Here is a 23,462-nt window from a genome sequence, read left to right as displayed (position 1 = left end):
GGGTGAAAGGATGACGGTACGTCCGCCGCGCCGCCGACCGCGTTACACGGTCTACGCGACACGGCCCGTCGGGCGTGGGAATGTGGGATACTGGGAAAATATTGAACCAAGACGGCGGCGGCGGCGTCGGCGGCACCCGAATATTATATTGATGCGCGTCCGCGGCGCATGGCGATAAACCGCCGACGCTGTACGCCGCCGCCGCCGCCGGTTGGAGGCGGCGCACGCGCCAGGCGGCCGCCCGTGATTTATGAGCTTAGCGCGGGAGGCACCAGCCACCAGCCAGTACGATTGGGCGACGACCGACCGAGGTGGTGTTTCGCTGTAGTGTCAGACGGACGCCGGACGGAGAAACGAAACGAAACGAATAATATTGTTAAACTCATCTCGCCACTTTCGTTCGTTTCCGAAATACTCGTCTCTCAGCACCTCTACCTATATATATATATCGTACTCGGCGGCACAGCAGCGGTGGTGTCTCAGCGGATCGACAGATATCTGACTTCGTCGTCGTCGTAAGTAACGAATTTTGTGCAGAAACATTTCGTAGATTTTAAATACTTAATTGATTCGGCCGAAAAACATCTCGTGGCCAGTCGCTTAACAGATTTGGTTACGGACACGTAGATGTATTCGTACGAAGACGATCCGTTTTGTGGATTTAATTTCACGTTCGCGTGAAGCAGACGTCCGTCGCTTTAGCACTGTTTTAAATTTGCATTTTGCACTCGTATAGTTTTCCTGTACCTAAACGCTTTAATAATACTATATGTTATAATATTATTTTAATACTACCGAAACTCTATACGAACAGGTTGTACCGCAGGTGATAGAATGTTTTCCTAAGCGTCGCGCGCGCGGGGACCGATTGTAAACACAATAACAACGCGACAATATTATTATTTCAATTTTCAGTCTGGGGCGTTCTGCTTTTCGAGTTTTCCTTCACATATTATTATCTAGGTACTCGTGTTTCTAATATTGTCGTATACACGCACCACAATGAAATACTATATTATACCTACGCGATTGTCAATTATACCTAATTGTACGGATCGTTATAATTGCATCGATTCTGTAAAATATATACACCATAGCTCATATAGCTGTATATATGGTTTTTGAATGGTTTGTTTGGTGTACACGTGCGTCGTGTACGTTATAGGGTGTACGTTTTTACGATAGTCAGACAGATTATTATTTCATATATATTTGTTTGTTGTCAAAAATTCGTCCAATTAATACACATTGTGTGTGTGTCATCGCAGTAACCTGCTGTAGACGATAACGTAATATTACACTATTATTATTGTTAATTTTATACATCTGGCGTGCGTAGGCAGCGGTCCGTGGATGGAAATTTCGTATAACGTTCATTGTTTCTTTTGTTGTTCTATTCCCGTTCCGCGATGAATTAACTCGACGGTGGCTGGCGGAACGCGCTATATATAATATTCGTAGATACCGAACGAATTTTATTCTTTCTATACGTGCCGTAGTCGAGTTGAAAAAAAAATAGATAGACACGCGTTACGTAAATTGTGATGAATAAATGAATTCCTTTATGCGGTGTATAATATCACTATAAATACCTACAGAACAGATAGGTGGTGAGAAAGTGTATCGTAAAATTGATAACGTATCGTTAAAAGTGTCGTTGTGTTAAACATTTTAAGATGTAACCGCCGTCCGGCGTGTAAAATCGTTCGTAGTATTCATGTCACGTACTTTCTGTACCTACTGTAATACGTTTATCTTGCAAAAATGCCATTAGCAGCAGACTCGTGCAGTCTATTGACTAGCGTTTAGCACTTTCCCGACTCCGACCGAACAAATTTAATTTCTACCGTAGTCGTATAATAATAGAAAATAGAAAACTTCACCGATATCTCTATCTTTTCCTTCGTCTTCAAAATCCAGACCCTCGGGCCTTTAAATCTCGGAGTCTCATACTATTACACTCCCACTACATGCTATAATATATACGATATAACTATCATCATAGGCGAAACAAGACAATTTTATATTAGGACAGACCAAGCGATAAATATGAAAAAAAAATCGAAGTTATTAATTTAAATTTAAAACTCTACTATGATGTCCAGCCAATATTGGGTCAGGCCATGGCCTGATCCGTTGTTTCGCCTATGACTATTATACTTTTAATATTCACATTAGTCTCATTTTTTATATATATAATTAAAGGTTATGCAATAAAGATGTCGACATTGTTGGGTGCACTAACAATGTGTTGGGTTATTTCACACGTCATAAACGTACATTGAATAACGTTGATTTTTTCAATCAATTTTCATAATTTTTTATTTAGGTTTATAATCAGCTCTCCCACATAGTTGTGAAAACATTCGTCTGCGATTTATTTAGTGTGGACATCCGATTTTAAAATTATTTAATAAACTAATAACATAACTTATTTATTATATTATCTATTTAATATAGATTAAAATTATTTTTAAATGTTATTAAATTTAAATACCAATACTAATGTGACTTCATGCATACATTTATTATCTTGAATTCATGTTTATAAACAAACGAATAAATTATACATGTATATATATTTTTAATTTTAATTTTACCGCTCATAATGTTGTGATAAGTACAAATTATAATGATGACAATTTATTATAAATATCTTAGACGGTATATTGTCGAGTTTTTCAATTACAATTTTACTTTTTATTTACTCAACTATCTGTGATGCTAGTTAGACATCAGATATGGTATAATATACGTAAATCTAAAATGACATTTGCATAATTATTATTTATAAATCTTTGATGAGTAATAAACATTAGATAAATATTTTGTAGTTTTTCCGGCGCCAATATTAATAAAAAATTATCTAATTATTTTCTCCGATTTCGCTATCGGTTCAGTTAACTCGTCAAACTACATGGTGTATTCATTATTACTAAATGTGTATAAATGCTAAGTATTTTCTACACTTATCCGGAAATTATGGAGATAAAGCTGCAATCATTAATCATTACTCATTATAGCCATTATTACATTGTAGTAGGCGTCTGATTCATTTATCGTGAACGTCTCTCAATTTGTTTTCGTTTACATTTGCCGTTTTCATTATCCCGACAACGTAATGCAACAATAACGTGCAATATAGGTACTTACAAACATAGAAGGGTGCGGCGGCGGTTATGGGTCAAGGTTGCGCGACGCCCCCGCCACCACCGACGCTCAGTGTACACTGTAGATATACTTCGCACACCGGCCATTTATAATGGCTGTATCAAGGGACTAAGCCACTATAAGAAGATTGGAATCGATCCTGCTAATAAAACATTTTTTTCGCCCTTAAACAATTGTGACGTCGTTTTAATACGGTAAAAGCTCGGATCTAAGATTTTTTTTGTTTGTTTTAAAGTGGACCGATATTTCTGCCATTTTATTTATTCTTCCCTCCCACCTCTCTTCGACTATTTAAATACGAGTTCTCGGCAATAAAGTACTTGAATTTTATTATATACAGGTAGGTATCTAATATCTATCGAATATTTTTTTTTTAATTAAACGTATGAATATGCCTTTACTCTATAAATACCTATTCTCGTTTACTCGAGTACCTCAAGTACCTGTAGTTAACTAATCAAACTATCAAAGTAAAAATAATTAATTCTATAGACCTATTATAGTAATTTAAAAATTTCAAATAACGTTAGCTTTTACCGATAATAATATAGCTGTAGTTATCTACTTTCTACATCATAATATAGTAGGTTTATAATATCACAAAAATCGATATAGGTACATAATATATATATATATTATAATATGGCTATCGATTTTAAAAACAGCCATAAAACTAGTTTAATTCGGAATGAATGTTTCGTAAATCATAATTAATAGAACAGAATATTTTTGGAGCACACTAAACTGAACGATGTATACAAGTGTTAACCTTCAGCCATCATAATATTATATGACCAGAACAAATGTAATTTTTCGAGTGGGGACAAACAGATACAACATATTCGGCACAGATTTTTTTTACCGAGTAAATATTTGTATAGTACGATTTTGCTAATCAACCTTCGAGTTTAAATATTTTATTCATATTCTTAAAACGTGAAAACAAATTTTTGTTACCTATATTTGTCAACAGAAATATTAAATACTATTAATATTTGAAATAGTTAACATATTATTCGTTTATTTAAACTTGAATTCAATTCTTTATTCGTAGGTATTCATTGGGGTACCTATTTACTATTTATCGGTAAGCAAACCTTATACCGGCTACAAAGTATATATTTGTATATTTTAACGTAGGTATATTTTAACTGAAAATGAAGTCTATTTCATTTCGCTTGGATATTTTTGCATGGTTTTTAAATGAAAGTTATTAAAAATATACGTAGTGTATCGATTATATATTTATATAATATAATATACGTTCCTAACAACTTTCTATAATTTCCCACATAATGTTATAACTTATAACTATAAATTATTATCATAAACCATAGAAAATGAAGAATTTTATAAATCCGTCGTCGATCTTTTCTACATCTCGACTACAATATTTACAATTTAATAGGAACAATGCAAACCGTGAAAACTAGAATCAAAGGCTTCATTATACTAATTGAAAATCATAATTCATTACCTATTCATTAATCGGTTATATCGTTATCATACAATATCCTATAGTGGTATCAGCGATACTGCGATAGTACGATAGCAATCATAGATACTTAAGTAGGTAAATTACCTACTCTAGTTATCCTAATTCTTTGTAGACAGTGCTTAGTGACTGTGTTTATTCGATGACGTTTCCATTACTGATGTATTAATAATAATAATTACTAAATTACTTCAGTGTTTATTTACCAAATAGCAATTTAATGGCGGCAATTAAAATATTTAAATGGTGACATTTATACACATTTATCAATACATTCTATTATTTAAAATAAACATAGAACATCCAGATATCCAATTGGAAATTTCAAATTACTCATTAGTGGTCGGGGAAATCATTTAAATATTTAATTCAATGTAATATTCTTATTTCATTTGCCTTATTGGGAAACAATAAATTGTATTTAAAATGTAATGTAGCATGATTAAATGTATTATATTTTTTTTTAATAGCTGAAGCAAAACTAAAAAAACTACCTTATAAAAAATCCAACCATGCCTGCACCAACAAAATCAAACGCAGCGATGTCACCAGATGGGGGAGCACCACAACCAGCTGTACCAAAAACTGAACTTCAAGAACTACAAATGAAAGCTGGTGAAGTAACAGATGAAGTAAGTTAATTTTTCCTTTATTTCTAACCCTATTATCAATATAATATTATACTAAAATATACTTAAATAATTTTTTTATACCATTTATAACTATAGTCACTCGAAAGTACCAGAAGAATGTTAGCTCTATGCGAAGAGGTAAGATTGTTTAAAAACTATTTAGTATAATTTAATGAACCTTTATTTTAACTTAATAACTACTTAAAATATATTAATATTGTGCATTAATCATTATTTTATTCTTAATTCTTACTTGTGGGGACCTACAAAATTCAGAAGTGTAAATATTTATATTGAATTATAATACTCAATTTTCTGAAACAAAAATATTGTTGATAAAAAATATTTACTATTTTTGAATTTTATAGTACTACAATAAAATATTTTAATAATAAACAATATGTTGACTAAATTACGAGGGTAATATTATAAATATTGTTCTCGTACATTTTCCTTCATTAAATCCGATACTAACATGATCATAAATAAAATTGTGTTTATAGGTGTGAGTGTAAAATATAACATATATTATATTTTTGTATAATAATAAAGCTACTGGTGCTGCTTACTGCTGCTGCTGCTGCTGCATGTCGGTGTGTGTTTGTCTTGTGCATTATTTGCTTGTTACATTCTCAAATTAAAAATTGATAAGATTCATTCTTCAATTTTCAAACACATGTGAATTATTTATTTAGAAAACAATAATATTCAGTAAAATACAATTTCACAAAATGCCAACTCATAAAAATACATGCTAATATATAAAATGTAAAATAATACTACTTCAACAGTTTATTGAAACAAACATATAATATATTTCTTAACAAGCATAATACAGTTCCAATAACTCAGAAGCCTACAGAAAAAAAAATGTTTACACATTTTTGAAGAAAATGTATAAACATTTGTGTACACTTTTTATGAATTGATTATTAAATCATTAAAATAATTTCATATTACATTATTTAAATACATTTATTTATTCAATTTTTTTTTGTATTGGTCTTTGTATTAACTAATTTATTAATTTTAAAAATAATTTGTAACAAGTTTTTTTTTGGTTGAAATACAATATAAAATGTTTTCGGCGTATAGTGAAAGTTCTGTACAACGGGTACCAAAATAATTACGAAAAATAGCAGCTTTTTAAAAGTGGATACTCTTCAACTGCAATTGTTAATTACATAACACTTGACAGGACTAATAAGTGACCACTATGTTAGTACTTTATGTCGGCAATCTGAGTTATTGATACTTGACTGACACCTGTATATATATATATATATAGTATAAAATCATTTATTTAGATACTCTATACAATGTCGTATAATAAACATTATTACAAAGATAAATAACTTAAATTAGCCATATACAATATACTTGAAACATACAACAAAAAATATATATTTGTACACATAAACAATATTTTTATCATAAATATTTATCTAAGTTATAATGTTCATTATATTATACTGTTTTATGTATATTTATAAGAAAAATAAGTATAAACTTTCCATTTTGTACTATTCAATTTTCCAAATTATCAATTAGCAAGTATGAATACAGATATTATTACAGATATTTACTGTAAGAACCAATTTACACACATTTAACAGAAATAAACTAATAAAAACTTAATTATACACAAGCAAATAAAAAGTATGTTCAAATACTTTTAAAATTTAAAATTTATTAAAAATAATACACACCAGAATTTATATATACAAAAATAAATAGGTTACACTATCTCTCATATAATGTTATTATTATTGGTTTTTTTTCTGTCACACGCACACCACACGATCACCACCACCTACCACCACCATCACTACTACCACTCTACTTTCAAATACTACAATCATAGAGCAAGGAGGCTGGAATAAGGACATTAGTTGCACTCGATGACCAGGGAGGTGAGTTGATGTTCTTGTTGCTGCTGCCGTTGCCGCTACTACGGAATCTTGTCTACTTTTAAAGGACATGATCTCATATACTCACATACATATATACATTATACATACATAAACACCATTACACCCAAATATACATTGTACACATATATATATATCATAATGGTTCACTCCATAGTGCACGCGCGCTACTCACATTGTGTGTCAACTTGTTTTTATTTTTAAGTTATTAAAAATAAACTTAATGGTGATAAATAATTATGAGCATTACCGGCGGTGGTAATTTTTGTTTATCCACCGACCGTGTTTCACTAAGCACTAAAATCACAGATTCACAGATATTAATGAAATAACATAACTGATAAATTTATAATTATTAATATATATATATACATATATCATTAATCACACCATCACTACACAAACACTAATAAGTAATAACACTAATATATGAAAAAATTTAAAATATGAAAGGAAAAATTTTGCATTTATGGGCTTTTAATCTGTCTTAAAAGCAAGGGCGCTGTTCAATGATTTTTTATACAGTTCAATACAATGTGTATTTGCTTAATAAAGTTACCTTTTATAATTATGTCTTACAAGCTTGATTTTTATTAGATACAGAAAAATTTATTTTTTATTAGATCTATAGTAATATTTATATTTCTTGGTGATAAATATTAATACTAATAAATGGTAATAGTAATTAAAAATGGTAATTTATTTGTTGCTTTAATAATATTTTTATATTATTTTATTATTTTGCTTCTATACATAACTATTAATTTTTATTTTATTCTAAAATATGTTTTTAGCACTGTTATTTATTATTTTGATTTTTATATTTTATTTGTAGAGTGTAGATGTTGGCACAAAAACCGTAGAAAATTTGCACATACAAGGCGGTAAGACATGTTGCCTAAGGTTATTTTATTAAATTGCTTTTAATTTCATCCTGCATAAACTCCCTTAATTGTGATTTTTATACAATATATCTCAAAGCCAAATTATATTATGATAGCATATGGAATTTGAAAAACAAAAATACTATTCAGGGATTTATAAATCATATAATAAATCTAAGATATGTATGTAACTGTTTGTAGAAGTTTGAATTACAAATAACTTTTTTCATTATTTTACCACTGTATATTTCATTCCTTAAGATTTAAATATTTAACGTTTTTCCTCGTTTTGCATAGCATATTATAGTAGTAATTAAGTTGTTGTGTTGTTGTTATTGTTGACTTGTTGTTGTATGAATTCGGCATCATTATTTTTGTTTGTTTATAAAACCTTAACTGTTTAATGTTGATTATTATTTATCCTGTTATATTTAAATTACTTAATTCATATTGTATATCATTTTAATTCAATCGTCTTAGACATAATATTATAAAAAAAATAGATAGATATAAATCCCCGTAGAAGCTAAAAATACTTTTAATATTTATACATATTTTTATATGTATATATATTATATATATATATATATATATATTTAGATAGAAGACATTAAATATTAAATATACATCGACACACTATCTTGATCATTACAACAAAGGCTTTGTTGTCGGTGATTATTGTTGTTGTTGTTTTTTTTTTTGTGTAGAGCCATGAAGTCGGGATGAAATCTCTTGTGATGTTGGATGAACAAGGGGGTAAGAGCTATGAAATAAAAAAAAAAAACGAGTTAACAAACAAATTATAAAAACAATAATATTTATCTTAAAATCTGAAACGCGATAAATGCTATCGAGTTGGATTTTATTATTCGAAAAATATTTGTAATTTTTTTATCATCCTTAAATTTAATTTAATGTAGTCGATGGAATAAAAATAATAAACAATTTTGATTTATGATTTACTTTAATAAACTTATTTAATTGCTAATATATAATAGAACATTTAAGGCTTTTTACATTTCACTACTAGATTTCTTTATTTTGATGAAAATTAAATGTATAATAGTAAGTTTTAATTTAATTTTTTAGTGGCGTATTAGGACCTTTCACATGGGCATATTATGGAAATTTTTAAAAATAATTTTGAATCAATAAATCTAAAACAATTTATAAATTATATTTATTACTTAAAAATAGTACTTATATCATGTTAGTATGTTGAATTAAAAAAAAATTAACAAAAATAGTTTGAAGGTAATTAATGTTTTTTTATTGAAAATCATTTTAATTAAATTTATTAAATTAAACATCACATACGTCACTGAGCTATTACTATAACCTATTGATGTCAAAAATTAACGAAACAACAACATAATTTGAACAAAACAAAAAAATGTAATAACTAAATACAAATGCGAATCTGAGGAAACGTTTTAAATGCAAAATTAAAACAATATAATAATTATCTAATAATATAATACTGCCGGTAATGTTCTTTGATATGAACATTCTATTTTTATAGCAGATTATTATTTATTCATAAATTTTAATAACAATTTCAACTTAATATTTTTAACATTTTATTTATGTAAGCATTGCGCGTTTAGTTCAGAGTCTAATTATCACATTTATAGGAGAAATCACTACACACAGAAACAATAAATATATACACTTTTGTACAACTCTATTATTCAAATTAAATATTATTATTTGTATCTAATATATTTTTTTATTTGTGTGTGCGTGTGTGTGTGTGTTCTACACATGTGTGTATGTGTGTGAAAATTTCAAAAACCATAGAACAATTGGACAGGATTGAAGAAGGTATGGATCAAATTAATGCTGACATGAAAGAGGCAGAAAAGAACCTAACTGGCATGGAAAAATGTTGTGGAATATGTGTGCTGCCTTGTAACAAGTATGTTAGATAATTATATTTCATATTTTTATATATGTCATGTTTTATTTGTTTAATCATGCCAATATATACTTAAAAGGTCAGCTTCATTTAAAGAAGATGAAGGTACGTGGCGAGGTAATGATGATGGTAAAGTGGTCAACAACCAACCACAGCGTGTAATGGATGAACGTAATGGAATGGGTGCCCAAGGAGGTTATATAGCAAAGTATGATTTTTTTTAGTATTGGTAGAAATTATTAAAACTATTTAAAATTATAATTTACTTACTACCACAATTTATTACTCTATTCAAATCGTACAATTATACTCATATAGTTTGTCATGTATAAATGAATACATTGTTTAAAATTAAAAAAAAAAAATTAACATATCTTAATTAGTTAATTAAATCTTCAATTAAAAACACCATTTATTTTGATATTATTTATGTTTGTATTTATAATTAATTTCTGTAAATATGCTAGGATATATTATTTAAAATATTTTATGTTTCTATTGTTAATAGAATAACAAATGACGCTCGAGAAAATGAAATGGAAGAAAATATGGGTCAAGTTAATACCATGATTGGAAATCTTCGTAATATGGCATTGGATATGGGAAGCGAATTGGAAAACCAGAATAGACAAGTTTCACGAATAAACATGAAGGTATTTTTTGATTTGTATTACCTATTTGGAATTAACATAATTTTGTCTAAAAAAAACTACTGCTTAGGAAAAATTATATTATTGATATACTTTTAGCAAACCTATATAGAATAGATTGTATATTATTAAGAATATACATTTTAAATTTCTCTCTTCAAAATTGTCCAAATCAATAAGATTTATTTATAAATAAAACTATATAAAGTATTCATAATTGCTAATATTTTTTATTATTTTGATGATTTGTATTTATTTAGGCTGGATCTAATGAAACGCGAATTTCAGTGGCAAATCAACGAGCACATGAACTGCTCAAGTAATTTGATATGCAAAGTATAGCTAGGACAACAGCTATTATACTACTACAGCTATTTGTTTTAATTTATTGCTACAGCTATCAGAAATATAACTTTTTTTTTATTTGATAATTCTTTAAATTGTATTTATAAAAAATATATATAATTTATTTATCGTGAATTATTGTTATGTATTATTATAGCTATAAATATTTTACATACATTTTTATGTCTTATTGATTAATATAAAATTAGTTAGTTTAATAATTTTTAGCTTTTTTTTACTATTGTTAATATTGTTTAAGAATAAAAGGCTGGCAGCAAATTTGGTAACAGAGATAAATAGCTGTGTTATGTGGTCCAACAATTAAATTTTCATTTACTGTTAAATTTTTTTTTAGTTTAACCATCGTTTATATAAATATTATTATTAGAATTAAATACAGCAATAATATATTTAGAAAGATCCAAATTACCTTGGTAATTCTCATTAAACTTATCATCATTTATGTAAACATTTAAATTTTTAAGGTATTTAAACAATTAACCAAAATATTATTATTTTTATTAATGATATTTATAAATTTAATATGTATTATTGTTGATTCTTGAAGCAAATATCAAACCATTAATTCATAGCGTGATATAAAATTAATTTTAATTTATGAGAAAAAAATTAATATTTGTTGTCTATTCTCTACATAATATACATAATTATACACCAAATTATTAATGATATATTATTAAAACAATTGAAATATTTTTTTCGCATATTTATATTATATAACATTTTTGTGTATTTTATTACTAAAATAATACATCTAGTATAATATTTATTGTTTACATTAGACTACATAATGAAAGTGCACTTGCGTATTATTATTATAATTATTAACTTAGAAAAGTGCAATACTTGTTTTATACTTTTGTCATAGCTCAAAATATTACCACATTGTGCTTTATGTACATTGTTATTAAAATTAATTCTTAGTTCAATAATTATTGATTTTCAGGTTATTGGTTTGCCCGATTGTTATAACACAGTTATGATATGGTTAAAAACGTTGTTATTTTGTATAAATAATATTTAAATAGATTTAAAATTGTTAGTGTCATTTTTCTTTATAATAAAAGTGATAATAAACTAGACTAAATTTAATTATTTTTGTTGTTGAACCTATTAATTAATTTCCATTAAATTAATTATTGATTTTTACCAACTTTCTCTTAAACTATTTCATTTACAATTTTTTATTATCAAAAAAATTTGGTTATATTTGATGAAAACTGATTATTATAACGTTTAATGATAAGTATTTAATATAGGTACATACATTTCCTTATAAAATTTATTCAAAAACATATCTTCATTTACATGATATTAATATCCATCAGTTTTACAAACAATAGGTATTTCAATAACATGCATTACTTCTTAAATTATTTATATTGTTATTTAATTTTTTTTTTTTAAGATTAGTATGTATTAAGTGCTGTGTACATTTTTACCCTCTAATTTCAAAATATTATTAAGTTGAAGATGATTAAAATATTATTTCCCATGTATTATTAATATTAATTAATAGGTAGTAGCAGTTTTCTCAATTAATACTCAACTTGCTTTGTTGTACTATTACACTTTAAAATCTATTATACTTGTTAGTATTTATTTTTAAATTCTTATCTATAAACATAATATCACTTAAATAAACTTAAAACAATATCATATTTAAAAATATTTATTCACGTATTGAGTAATAATCAATTTATAAAAATAAAAAAATGAATATACTTAAACGCGTGCCAATTAAATTTTACAATACATAAAGTTACAAATGTAGGTATTTTAATACAATTGTTTTTTTTTTAGTCTATTAGGAAAATAAGTAATTGATACTCGTGGTGGATTCTATTGTTTTTCTAAGAAGTTGTATTGACTAAAACTTATATATTTAATTAGACTGGTATAAACCTGAATATATAACTATTGTGTACACAATTTTTCTTCAATTGGTATTTAAAACTTTTCACAAATTATTTCATAAAACGAGTTGATTGCATTAAAATTTAAACAAATAGTACATATTATTTTCATTGTTGTGTAGGTACCGACTGTTAACAAATGTAATTTAATACTATTTTTAATTTATACTTAATTTTATCAAAAACACATTTTATTTCACACATTATTATATACTTTTCATAATCTATGTTAGGACACTGATATGTTTGATTGTATAAGTATAAATATATATTCTATTAAAATATTATTATAATCTTTTTATCTAAATATACCTGTAAAATATTATTTAAAACAATTATTATTAGATGTGTAATATTGTATTATTATGCTACTATGAAATTTTCATTTGTAACTTATATACTTATCTTTTATCTATCTATCTTTGAGTGTGTAATAACTTCAATATCTTATATTTATCATCTATATTATGCAGTATGCAATATGCATGTAATCTTAAATTAATTACATTATTTTATTGTGTTATAAATTTTAATTTGTTGGTTTTTTTATAAAAAAACACACAACTAACATATTTCCGTTTTCCGTAAACCATTATACTATGCATGAATAAAAATGTAGGCAATATTTCATTATTATATCTATAAAGCAATCTATTTAGTATTTATACATTTCTTTTTTAGTTTGCGCTATTGCTTGAAAGTAGGAGTGTGTAATATGTGTTTGAGGCGGTCCTCCAGGTGACAGAAATTATGTAGGTAGCATAAAAATGTCACCTATTCACAAACAATAAACGTACATGTGCATCTATTGATTCATTTAGAGTATCAATTTTTCCTTCTTCTTCTTATGATAGTTAATTATTGTAACTAAACTTAGGTATAACAGTATAATTATCAAGATCATGTGAAATGGAAAGATTTTTAGAGTAGAGAAATTAAAGTATTGATTTAGGAAGGATTCATATTTTTCTCTGTTTTTTTGTGCACCTTTAATAGCAGTTTAAATACTTCAACTTTTAAGATGATTTGGTGTCTAGTAGCAACTTGAATCTAGACAATTATTGAGAGAGGAAAAAGAGGGGAAAATAGGTAACTCAAGGCTCAGCTGTACAATAGGTTTCAAGTGACGTATAAAACTAATTTAATTGACCATCATGTATTCATAAAGTTGCGCATCAATGTATTATATAGGTAACAATAGGGTGTCATTAAAATCCAGACTTGATGTATTTATTCTTTGTGTATAAATTATAGAATGGTTAATATGGGAATATTGATTATTATCAGCCTAGATGGGCAGATAGTGTAGTCAAGGATAATGCATTAAAAAACAGATACAAATAATACAATATAAGAAACTTAATGAATAATGGATACCTAATTAAAACCAAACGACCTTTCTTATATTATGTACATGAACAAAATAGACTATACAATAAAACCATTTAATAAGCCTTGAACATTTTTTCGTTTAATTTCCGAAAACTAAAACATTAAAAAAAAAAAAAAAAGTACAATAGAAGTGCATAGGTGATCTGATAAAAAAACAAATATACCTACCTTTAGAAAGGTCTGCCTAAACTTTGTAAGATAACAATGGAATAAATTTAATTAATGATGTAAAATAGACTGATTTAGAATAAAACTATAAACTAAATTTAAGCCCACAGCTCAATTAAATAATATGTTTAAGTTATTATAACGAGGTAGAATCCTCGTCAGGGGGCGGATTTAGGTATATGTGGTAGCCCGTGGGCGAAATGCATTGTGGGGGCCCCTTATGCATAAACAAGAAAATATATTTTTTTATTAAAATATCATAAAATTGTGAGGGCCCTGATCCTAGTGTAAAAGACTAAATACTTCAATGTCTCTAACATTATTGAAACTCGCAATTATCAATGACCTAAAATCAAATACTTAATTACTAATTAGACACATACACACACACACACACACACACATTATGGATAATAATACACTTAAGCAACTGATTAAAGACAATATAATAAAATATGAATAATGATGATAACATCGTTGGTAACAGGGGAAGTAGGAAGAAATCTAGAAAATTGAGTCTATGTCTACGGCGTAGTTATATTATATGTATAGGTAGATATATAGGACAATGCACGTATAGCATATTATGCCTATTTGTGCGCCATAGGTCCACAGGTGTCATTTATGAATATAAGGAGTATGCGGTGTGTATTCGCAATAAACTTATTATAAAACGATAATATACCGATATGTCTTTAAAAAGTCATATTGTATGTTTTATATAAGTACCTAGTACCTACCTACCTATTTATATATTTTAAATTTTAAACCCATCACAGTTTATGGAGTAGGAATCTACTAGGTATCAGAGGCGACAGATATTGAGACATTTATGACGACTAGCGTCAGGCTGTTTGTCTACAACCGTGATTTGTATGTATTGTGTTTGTACTGTACAGAATTACTGCAACCGCGAGACACGAACTAATCGAACTGTAGGTAGTAAACCGGCTTCTCCGCATACATAATAATATATATTGATATATGTGATACGACAACTAAATTTACTTACTAGAATATAATATTATTTCTTAGAAATAGCTAACTCGTCATCGGGTCCGTTTAACAAGACGATTAATTCGATTTCTACACATTAATATTAGATAATATTCTATAGCGTATAATACTAGTAGATAACTCGTTCTCGGGACCTTATGCTATTTCTTGGAAATACTAACTCGGATTATTTTGAACCAGATATTACTCTAATCCCGTTGACATTTGGGACTGGTAAACAAACCCATCAAACCACCGAGAGCAACCATCTCCTATGCCGCTTGCATTTTTGTCCACTACCCGTGTGGCGTGTACTTCTTTACCGTGCATTTTCCGACTAGGACTTCATATAAATATGATTCCGGGGGCACTGTTAAATTAGAATTAGTCTGATTAACCTGCAAGCCGTAGGACTTAGTAACAGTATTTTATTTAACTAATTTCTCGGGTAGAGTTGTGTACAAATCTATATCCACAAATTTTTATAGGTAAGTAATTAATTTTTATATATTATTTTAAAAAAACACACTTAATAAATTCTACCACTGCGTTCCATTCTGTTTCACCTTCAACACACACACACTCTACAGATCCAACGTAACACGATTCGCCGCTGCCGGAGTAGTTTTTTTTAAATATTCGTCGTCGAGTGACTTTGGGACACCAAGAGGTCACTACAGAACTATAATATAAATAGTCCGAATATACATACAAACAAGACGTTTTAGTTATAATTCTGCGACTATTCTCCTAATACCGAACTAATATCATTGCTTTATTTTATAAAATCAGCTGCACGGTTTGGTGTATACGAAATTGCAGGTTTCATCTCGTAAAACTTAATAATTATTAGTCAATCAAATATAATACGTATATGATTGCTTACCTATAGACGATATAATATCTATGGCTTGATGACGATTTAAAAATGATCGGCAGACATTATTTTTGAACCAATATGTACTGAAATTACGCCCCCCTCCGATATGGGTTTAATATTACATATTAATATATATATATGTATATATATTATATACCTGTTTATATTAGGTACCTAAATACCTAAACTTCATAATATTATATAATATGTACTCACGCTTACCACAGTCGTAAAAATCATTAAATAAATAAATAAATATATACGTATAAATGTATATAAATACATGTGTATAATAGCTTATGTTATATTTTTTTTTGTATCATAACAATAGTAGTAGGTAATCATAATAATAACAATAGTCATAATTTCTGCATTATTATAACAAAGTACAAACGGTGATGACTTATTGAAATGTATATGTGTCTGTGTGTGTAGATGGTGCCGCGATGTTGTGTTTATAAAATTTCGATGACATCTAAATAGATCAAAATATATAATTATGTCACACCGTCATATAAATTATAAATCATATAAATATATATACATAGGTAAGTATATACCGTTTGTAAAATGTATACCTATTATAAAATTGTATGTACTTGAACGATATATTATATCATTTTATTACGACTACGCATAACTACGTTGACGTCTCAACTGCCTGCCGTTCTGATTGTTGATTCCGCCCATGGACTTCATCATGGACACTATGTTGTTGAAATACTTATTCAGTTTCTCGCTGATGTTCTTCTCGTTCACGAGTTTAACGATCTCGTCCCACAGCGTCTTGGTGAACAACGCGGCTCTGGGCTTGTTCACGGCCGTGATGGTCAGCCCGCCAGCCTTGTTGACGACCTCGGGCGTGATGTCCGACGTCAACAGCGAGTACGTCAACCCGACGATGGTGGCCAGCCCGGGGCACATCTTCTGCTCTCCGGACCTGGCCAGCAGCACGCGCGCGGTCGTGGCCAGCATGTTGAGCATGTCCGCGCCCTCGACGGACGTGAAGATCTTGTTGACGTTCTGGCCGACCGTGCCGATCACCCGGGACGCTTCCGGACCGTCGAGCATCAGCCGCCACTCGTGTTCGACGTTGGCGAGCCCGGTCTTGGCCACGTCCGTGTTCATCGCGGTCGTGAACATGTCGGTAAAGGTCTCCTTCACCTTGCCGTCCGGGATGACCGCCTGAGCGCTACTCGGCAGGTTTTGCTCCATCTCGGCCAGCCGCTGGCTGGGATTGTACTGAAATTCGTACGTTTGGGGTTCTTCCTCGTCCTGGTAGTCGGCTTGGTTTTGAGCTTCCTGTTGTTCTTCCCCTTCCGACAATACCCCGTTCTCACTGTTTTCGCCGTCGTCGTACTCTTCGTCGTATTCTTCGTAGTCGTCTCCATTTGCCTGTAAATCATAAACGGAACGATTGAGTACATGCGGGCCATCATGTACGGTTATAGTTGCGATTCAGTACGCGGTATCGGTGTAGGTGTATCTATTATGAGTATAATGTACGTGTAATAAAATGGGCTGTGGCGTAACTTCAAATTTTTACCACGAGAACGACAATTATAGGTAGGTACATATTATTGTATAGTTAAAGAGTGCGAACTTGGGCGTATTAAAAATCTCTAAACATAATATGGCAGTTGTCAGTTAAAATAATGAAATTAAAAACGTACATAATGTACTCAAACATTTTAAAACATACAAAATAAAAAATTTAACGGGTTATTGCCTATATGCTTATTAGTGCTTACCCCATAAGCATAATAGTAAGTACTTTATTCGTTTATTGTATCGAGACAATTTATTAATCCGTGTACCTATTGAGTTTTCAGTAGGTACCTATTCCAAAAATATTATTTAAAAAACTATGTGTTTATTAAATTTGACTAGAAAACTATTTTTTATACCTTATTAAATTCTGTATTATAGTATTTTTACCAAAATAATATAATTTATTTTTTACTTGCTAAAAGCATTCTTATGGCCTACTAGCTTTTGTCGTAATTCATTATCATAAACTGAAATATTTTAGGGATTCAATTGTTGTAATTACTTATATCGTTAAATCCAGATAATGAACGTGCTTGCATTTTATTTGGACTTCCTACCTCCTGTTTAAATAAAATATCTTTATAACCTTTTGCACACAAAACAAATAAATAGGTACCTAGTTTAGAAATAATCATTAGGTAGCTAATTGATTGCATTTTAAAATTGATTTTTATAGTTAATAGTTTTAATTAAATATTCAATCAATGAAATTGTGAGATCCCACCTACCCACAAGTATTGTAAAATTCCGTTAACGAGTATCTATATATACCTAACTTATCGTGATACTTCTAAGACAAGTGTTGAAGTGTCAATATATAGTAAGTATATATCACGATATTCATTTTTGTGTATCTCTACACGCATAGTCTGTGTAAAAATGAATTTTTACTATACTTATTTATACCAGTAATTGTATTCCCAGAAATGGATCCAGGACCAGGAGTAGCTGACCTAGTCTTTTTCTCGATATTATGATGTCTCTATAATCCCTACATAACACCAAATCCATAAACTATTTTTATTTGAACAAATATATGTACCCAGACTTATCTCAAATCCTTGTAATATATAAATACATACATATGTAATATGTATATTATTAATACATATACAAACTAATGTTTGTTTGTTTGTTTGTTTGTTAGTACTTCATATCATCAAACACTATTAATGGACAATTTTCAACAACAGTTATATAATAGATAGATTCTTATGATAGGACAATTTGGGGGTGTTTATAGCTTATTTTTTAACCACTATTAGATGCTATAGAAAGGTTTAAGCATGAATTTAGTTTTGGCTCACGAAATTCGAATTTTTTTTGTGTATTTAAATCGTTACTATTGGTTACAGATTATATATCACAATAACAATAAGTAGAAGATAATATAATCTATAATATAATACATATTATGTATGTTAAATTAATATAAATATCTAAACGCTTTAAGTACCCAAAAATAATATTTTTAAGCAATAATAAAATAAATAAATATTATTCTTTGTTAAAATATTCAATTTAGTAAAAATTTTAATTTAAAATTTTTATAAGAAAATATAATATACGTAGGTTCATACAAGTTTTTAGGTTTCAGTATAAACTATTTATAACTCAAAAGTACTGAGGAACCTTGTATTATATTTTCAAGTCTTAACTATTAAATTTTTAATAATATTTGTTATATATTTTGAACTACAATATAATTTGTAGAATTTCATGGTTTTACAAAATGCTTATAAAATTTGAATTTAAATTCTGATAAAAAAGACTTCTCTAAGATACTGTATTAAATATTTAGTTTTTCTTTTTTTTGAACTTATACATTTTTACAAACTTTTTAAAATATATAATTAAAATAATTTCAAAATTTCAAATTCCTAGAAATACCTAAAAGTATTTAAAATTAGTATAAATATTTTTAGAATTTTATTGAGTTTAAAAAATTATAATTTAATTAACAGTGGCATGTAGTAAGTTTTAAGTTTCTATGATCAATATTTTTTAAATTAAAGCTAAAATTATTTTATGAGAAATCGTTATTAATCATGTTAATATCTAATTTTGTTAAGATTTAAATTCAAACAATTTATTGTGGAATCACGTTCAATCTTTTTTTCCAAGCAATAAAAATTTATGAGGTACTTTTCAACTAAATTTTCAAGCTTTTTGGCCTACATTTTTCATCAACATTTAAATTTAAAAAGAAAATCAATAATTTTAAAAGTTTATAAATAACTAAAAAAGAGACAATTTTAATATTAATATCCACGATTATTCACTTTATAATTATTACAAAAAATGAGAAAATTGGTTTTTGAAAAAGTTATATTTTTCCTTAATTTGTATTCATTTTTCCATTAATTAAAAAAATATTTATTTTTACTTTTGACTAGCTACCTCAAAGTACAAACTATATTCACTTTCTTATCAGAAAAGATAAAAGTTAATGATTTTAGCATTTATTTTTTCAACTATAAAAAGTCTTCATACACAACAAATAAATAAAATACGTAATCAGTAATCAAATACACCACGCGCGTTTTAAAATCAATTCGTCGTTCCACTTAAAATTTTAGTAATAATAAACATAAAAGTATAGATAAATTAAATAAGCTGTGACCTTTATTTAAATTTCTTAATTTTTATCTGAAAAAAAAATGTTTTAATTTCCATAATAAGAGTGTGGTATAATGATTAAAACTATTGGCTCAAACATTAGACCAAAATAAAAATTAATTCCTATATAAATAATTTTAAAAGCCTTATAATATTAAATATAGCGTTCTATACTTCTATTACATAATGTCATAAAATAACAATACTCGTCATACATGAACCTGTTTTTTAGAGGCTTCTTATTTAAAGAGTTTTAGAATTTGCTCACTTTAGACGTAGATGCGTCTCTAAACCTATTTGTAAAAAGGGGTGAAAACTGAAAAGTGAAAACATATATGTGTATGAACTCGATCTTTATATACCTACTATAAATATAATTTTAAATTGCGTATTATTAAGTATAATATTTATTTTTATAAATATGTTTTGAAAAATGCGTATACTTATATAAGTTGTCTCTACTATAATTAATAACATAACAATTTTGGATTTAGAATAATCCATTTTTAATATGGGTACTAGTATAGGTACTACGTTCTCAAGAGGTTATGGATAAATAGTTTTAACCACATAATATAAACAAGTATAGGTAATATAATATATAAATGTATCAAAATGTAAATATTTAACTTGTTATTAATAAGTATTATCAATACTCATTAATTAATAAATAATTAAAATTATTCATTTAAAATTGTATTAATATTATTAACGTAATCAGAAATCATTCAATACAAAAAGCTGAAAGAGATTATTTACGGAAGCGGCAACTGCAGCCCCCTTCACCACCCACCTGTAATTATCTACTCATCAACCTAATAAATCGAATTTCTAAGATCTAAGTACCTACATAGGTTAGGTTATATATTTAACACAGTATAATATTTTATACAACTTCTTATAACCAATAGTTGTACGGATTACTAGGTATAAAGTTATACAAATATAGACAAACCAAATAGAAGGATATTATATTAACTTATAAGTAGTTATAATTAGTACCTACCCAAGTAGTAGGTTTCTACTTAAGTATTTTATATATTAACATATTACATCTTTAAAATTTAAATATTATAATACCAATGAATAATCGATATTTATTCAAAGAAAAATTACAGTAATGCTATATAGGTATCTTGTATTTTGTTTAACTAAAAAATAGCTATATGACAATTTAATAAAAAATACTACAGCCAAAAAATTACAATTATCAATAGTATTTTAAATTATCATTAACATTCATGTTTTATTAAGATCATTTTTGTTAGAACGAAGAGATAATGATTGATGTGCATTTGAAAATTACAAATAAAACAAAAAATCGCCCGCATTTATCTTTCAATATTACAATGATTAATTTATTACTTAGATAGGTACCTATAAATATCTATAATCTACTTTTTATAGAAGGTAATTAATAGATACTATTATTATATTTAGTAGGTATTCAAAAGTACCTAAGTTCATTAAACGGTAGAATTAATCACAACTATTTATACTTAAATTAAATTACCCAGGCACTTACTGCATTGCTAACACCTTGACATAGACTTTGAATTCCTAAGTAGTTTGCGGTTTGATTAAATATAATATTTAGGTCAATGCCAGTATAAGTATATTACCGTGAATATCTATAGAGTTCGGAACTTATGAAAGCTGACAGTCACCCATTGAATGTCGATAATCGACACACTCGTCCTAAATTGGAAAATGTTGAAAAACTCAAAAATTCGGACATAAAAATGACATAACGTAAATATCAACATTCATCGATCACTAGTGATAACTGATTAGCTAGAAATAGTCATAGATCTTATAACAATGAAGCATACTAATATAGTATAAGATCCATGTAAATAGTACACATTTAATGAATAACTGGTCAACATTAACATTTTTTGTAAACGATAACATACCTAATACCTATCATCGGTGAATGGTAAAAAGTGACTGATGTTAAAATTCACCATATCACCTACTGCGGACATTCGTGCACATAACCATAGACAAGTATACTAGAACTGAAATTGCGATGGGAAGGGAGCTACACTTTTTTCAAAAATAATATAACTATAATTATTTTATTAGGTATATAATAAATTATATCTAACAATATAGATAAGCTTTAATAACAATATCAACAATTGTATGTATGTATATTAAATTTATGGATTTTTAGACGTATTAAATACTAGTGATACAACATTTCCAAATCTAAAGGAAATCTACGTCTAGCAGTAATATATGATATATTTACTGATATCTATACAATAATCAGTAGATATACATAATATTATATACCTACCATGTACCTATTATTAATTTTTAATGGTTCATAGTATAATCTAAAGACGATTAAAATATTATAAGTATAATACGCAATATAGGTAGGTACCAATTAATTACATATATTAATATTTAATTCCATATTTCCATAAAAACAATGTCAACATTAATATTTACCTTAATGGCAATTATAGCAGAAAAAAATAAACATATAAAAAGTGATGTGTTCAATTTCATCTTGCTAAGTCCGGGGTAGATTTGTAATTTATATTTTTACTCACTAATACAAAAACTCTTGATACAATATTTTCATTTCATCAACAACACATACTTTTATATGGTACCCCATATATGAAGATAATTGCATAGAAATAAACGTTCCAAAAAATATGTGCATGTTCTTATTTTTACATAAAACATTCAAATATCATTGTTTATTTTAATATATTAGAATAATAGTATTTATATTGACATACTCAATGCATTACCTCATTACTATAAGCATTTGTTATATGCTGATAATTACCCATGTTTTTTTTAAGAGAAAATACTGAATACCACCTGTTAACCTCAATTATACAAATAACTAAATGAATTTATACTATAG

General features: G+C 27.7%; 2 protein-coding genes across 8 annotated transcripts; one reads left to right on the top strand and one right to left on the bottom strand.

Annotated features, from left to right (window-relative positions):
- The first annotated feature begins 251 nt into the window (after positions 1–251).
- On the top strand, positions 252–13,779 carry LOC114119685 (synaptosomal-associated protein 25). Of its 6 annotated transcripts, none has more exons than XM_027981344.2 (8): positions 252–515; positions 5,137–5,298; positions 5,395–5,436; positions 8,821–8,869; positions 9,914–10,031; positions 10,111–10,239; positions 10,540–10,684; positions 10,942–13,779. In XM_027981344.2, the coding sequence occupies exons 2-8, from the start codon at positions 5,179–5,181 to the stop codon at positions 11,002–11,004; spliced, it is 666 nt and encodes a 221-aa protein (XP_027837145.1). In that variant the 5' UTR covers positions 252–515; positions 5,137–5,178; the 3' UTR covers positions 11,005–13,779. The 6 variants fall into 6 exon arrangements, with proteins under 6 accessions (XP_027837145.1, XP_027837144.1, XP_027837139.1 ...); XM_027981343.2 differs by lacking the exon at positions 8,821–8,869 and adding an exon at positions 8,065–8,113 and having other exon boundaries at positions 258–515; XM_027981338.2 differs by lacking the exon at positions 8,821–8,869 and adding an exon at positions 7,163–7,211 and having other exon boundaries at positions 261–515.
- Positions 13,780–16,687: 2,908 nt separating this feature from the next.
- Positions 16,688–23,201, bottom strand: LOC114119699 (uncharacterized). Of its 2 annotated transcripts, XR_003592059.2 has the most exons (3): positions 23,033–23,201; positions 16,978–17,794; positions 16,688–16,874 (listed from the first exon to the last, which is right to left on the bottom strand). XR_003592059.2 is itself a non-coding variant. In XM_027981367.2 (2 exons), exons 1-2 carry the CDS (start codon positions 23,090–23,092, stop codon positions 17,030–17,032), a joined length of 825 nt encoding a protein of 274 aa, XP_027837168.2. In that variant the 5' UTR covers positions 23,093–23,201; the 3' UTR covers positions 16,688–17,029. The 2 variants fall into 2 exon arrangements, 1 of the variants encoding a protein (XP_027837168.2); XM_027981367.2 differs by having other exon boundaries at positions 16,688–17,794.
- Between the last annotated feature and the right edge of the window lie 261 nt (positions 23,202–23,462).

Source organism: Aphis gossypii, chromosome X (genome assembly GCF_020184175.1).
Source record: "Aphis gossypii isolate Hap1 chromosome X, ASM2018417v2, whole genome shotgun sequence".
Classification (NCBI taxonomy): domain Eukaryota; kingdom Metazoa; phylum Arthropoda; class Insecta; order Hemiptera; family Aphididae; genus Aphis; species Aphis gossypii.
Note: the sequence above shows the minus strand (reverse complement) of the source record. Positions and strands in the feature narration are given on the sequence as shown.

Bases quoted from the DNA above. Each gene is read 5' to 3' on its own strand.
- LOC114119685 (XM_027981344.2), top strand. From the start codon at position 5,179: ATGCCTGCACCAACAAAATCAAACGCAGCGATGTCACCAGATGGGGGA. The intron at 5,437-8,820 runs GTAAGATTGTTT...TTTTTTGTGTAG, and splicing joins TGTTAGCTCTATGCGAAGAG to AGCCATGAAGTCGGGATGAA. The intron at 10,032-10,110 runs GTATGTTAGATA...TATACTTAAAAG, and splicing joins TGTGTGCTGCCTTGTAACAA to GTCAGCTTCATTTAAAGAAG.
- LOC114119699 (XM_027981367.2), bottom strand. From the start codon at position 23,092: ATGAAATTGAACACATCACTTTTTATATGTTTATTTTTTTCTGCTATA. The intron at 17,795-23,032 runs GTAAATATTAAT...TATGATTTACAG, and splicing joins CTGCTATAATTGCCATTAAG to GCAAATGGAGACGACTACGA.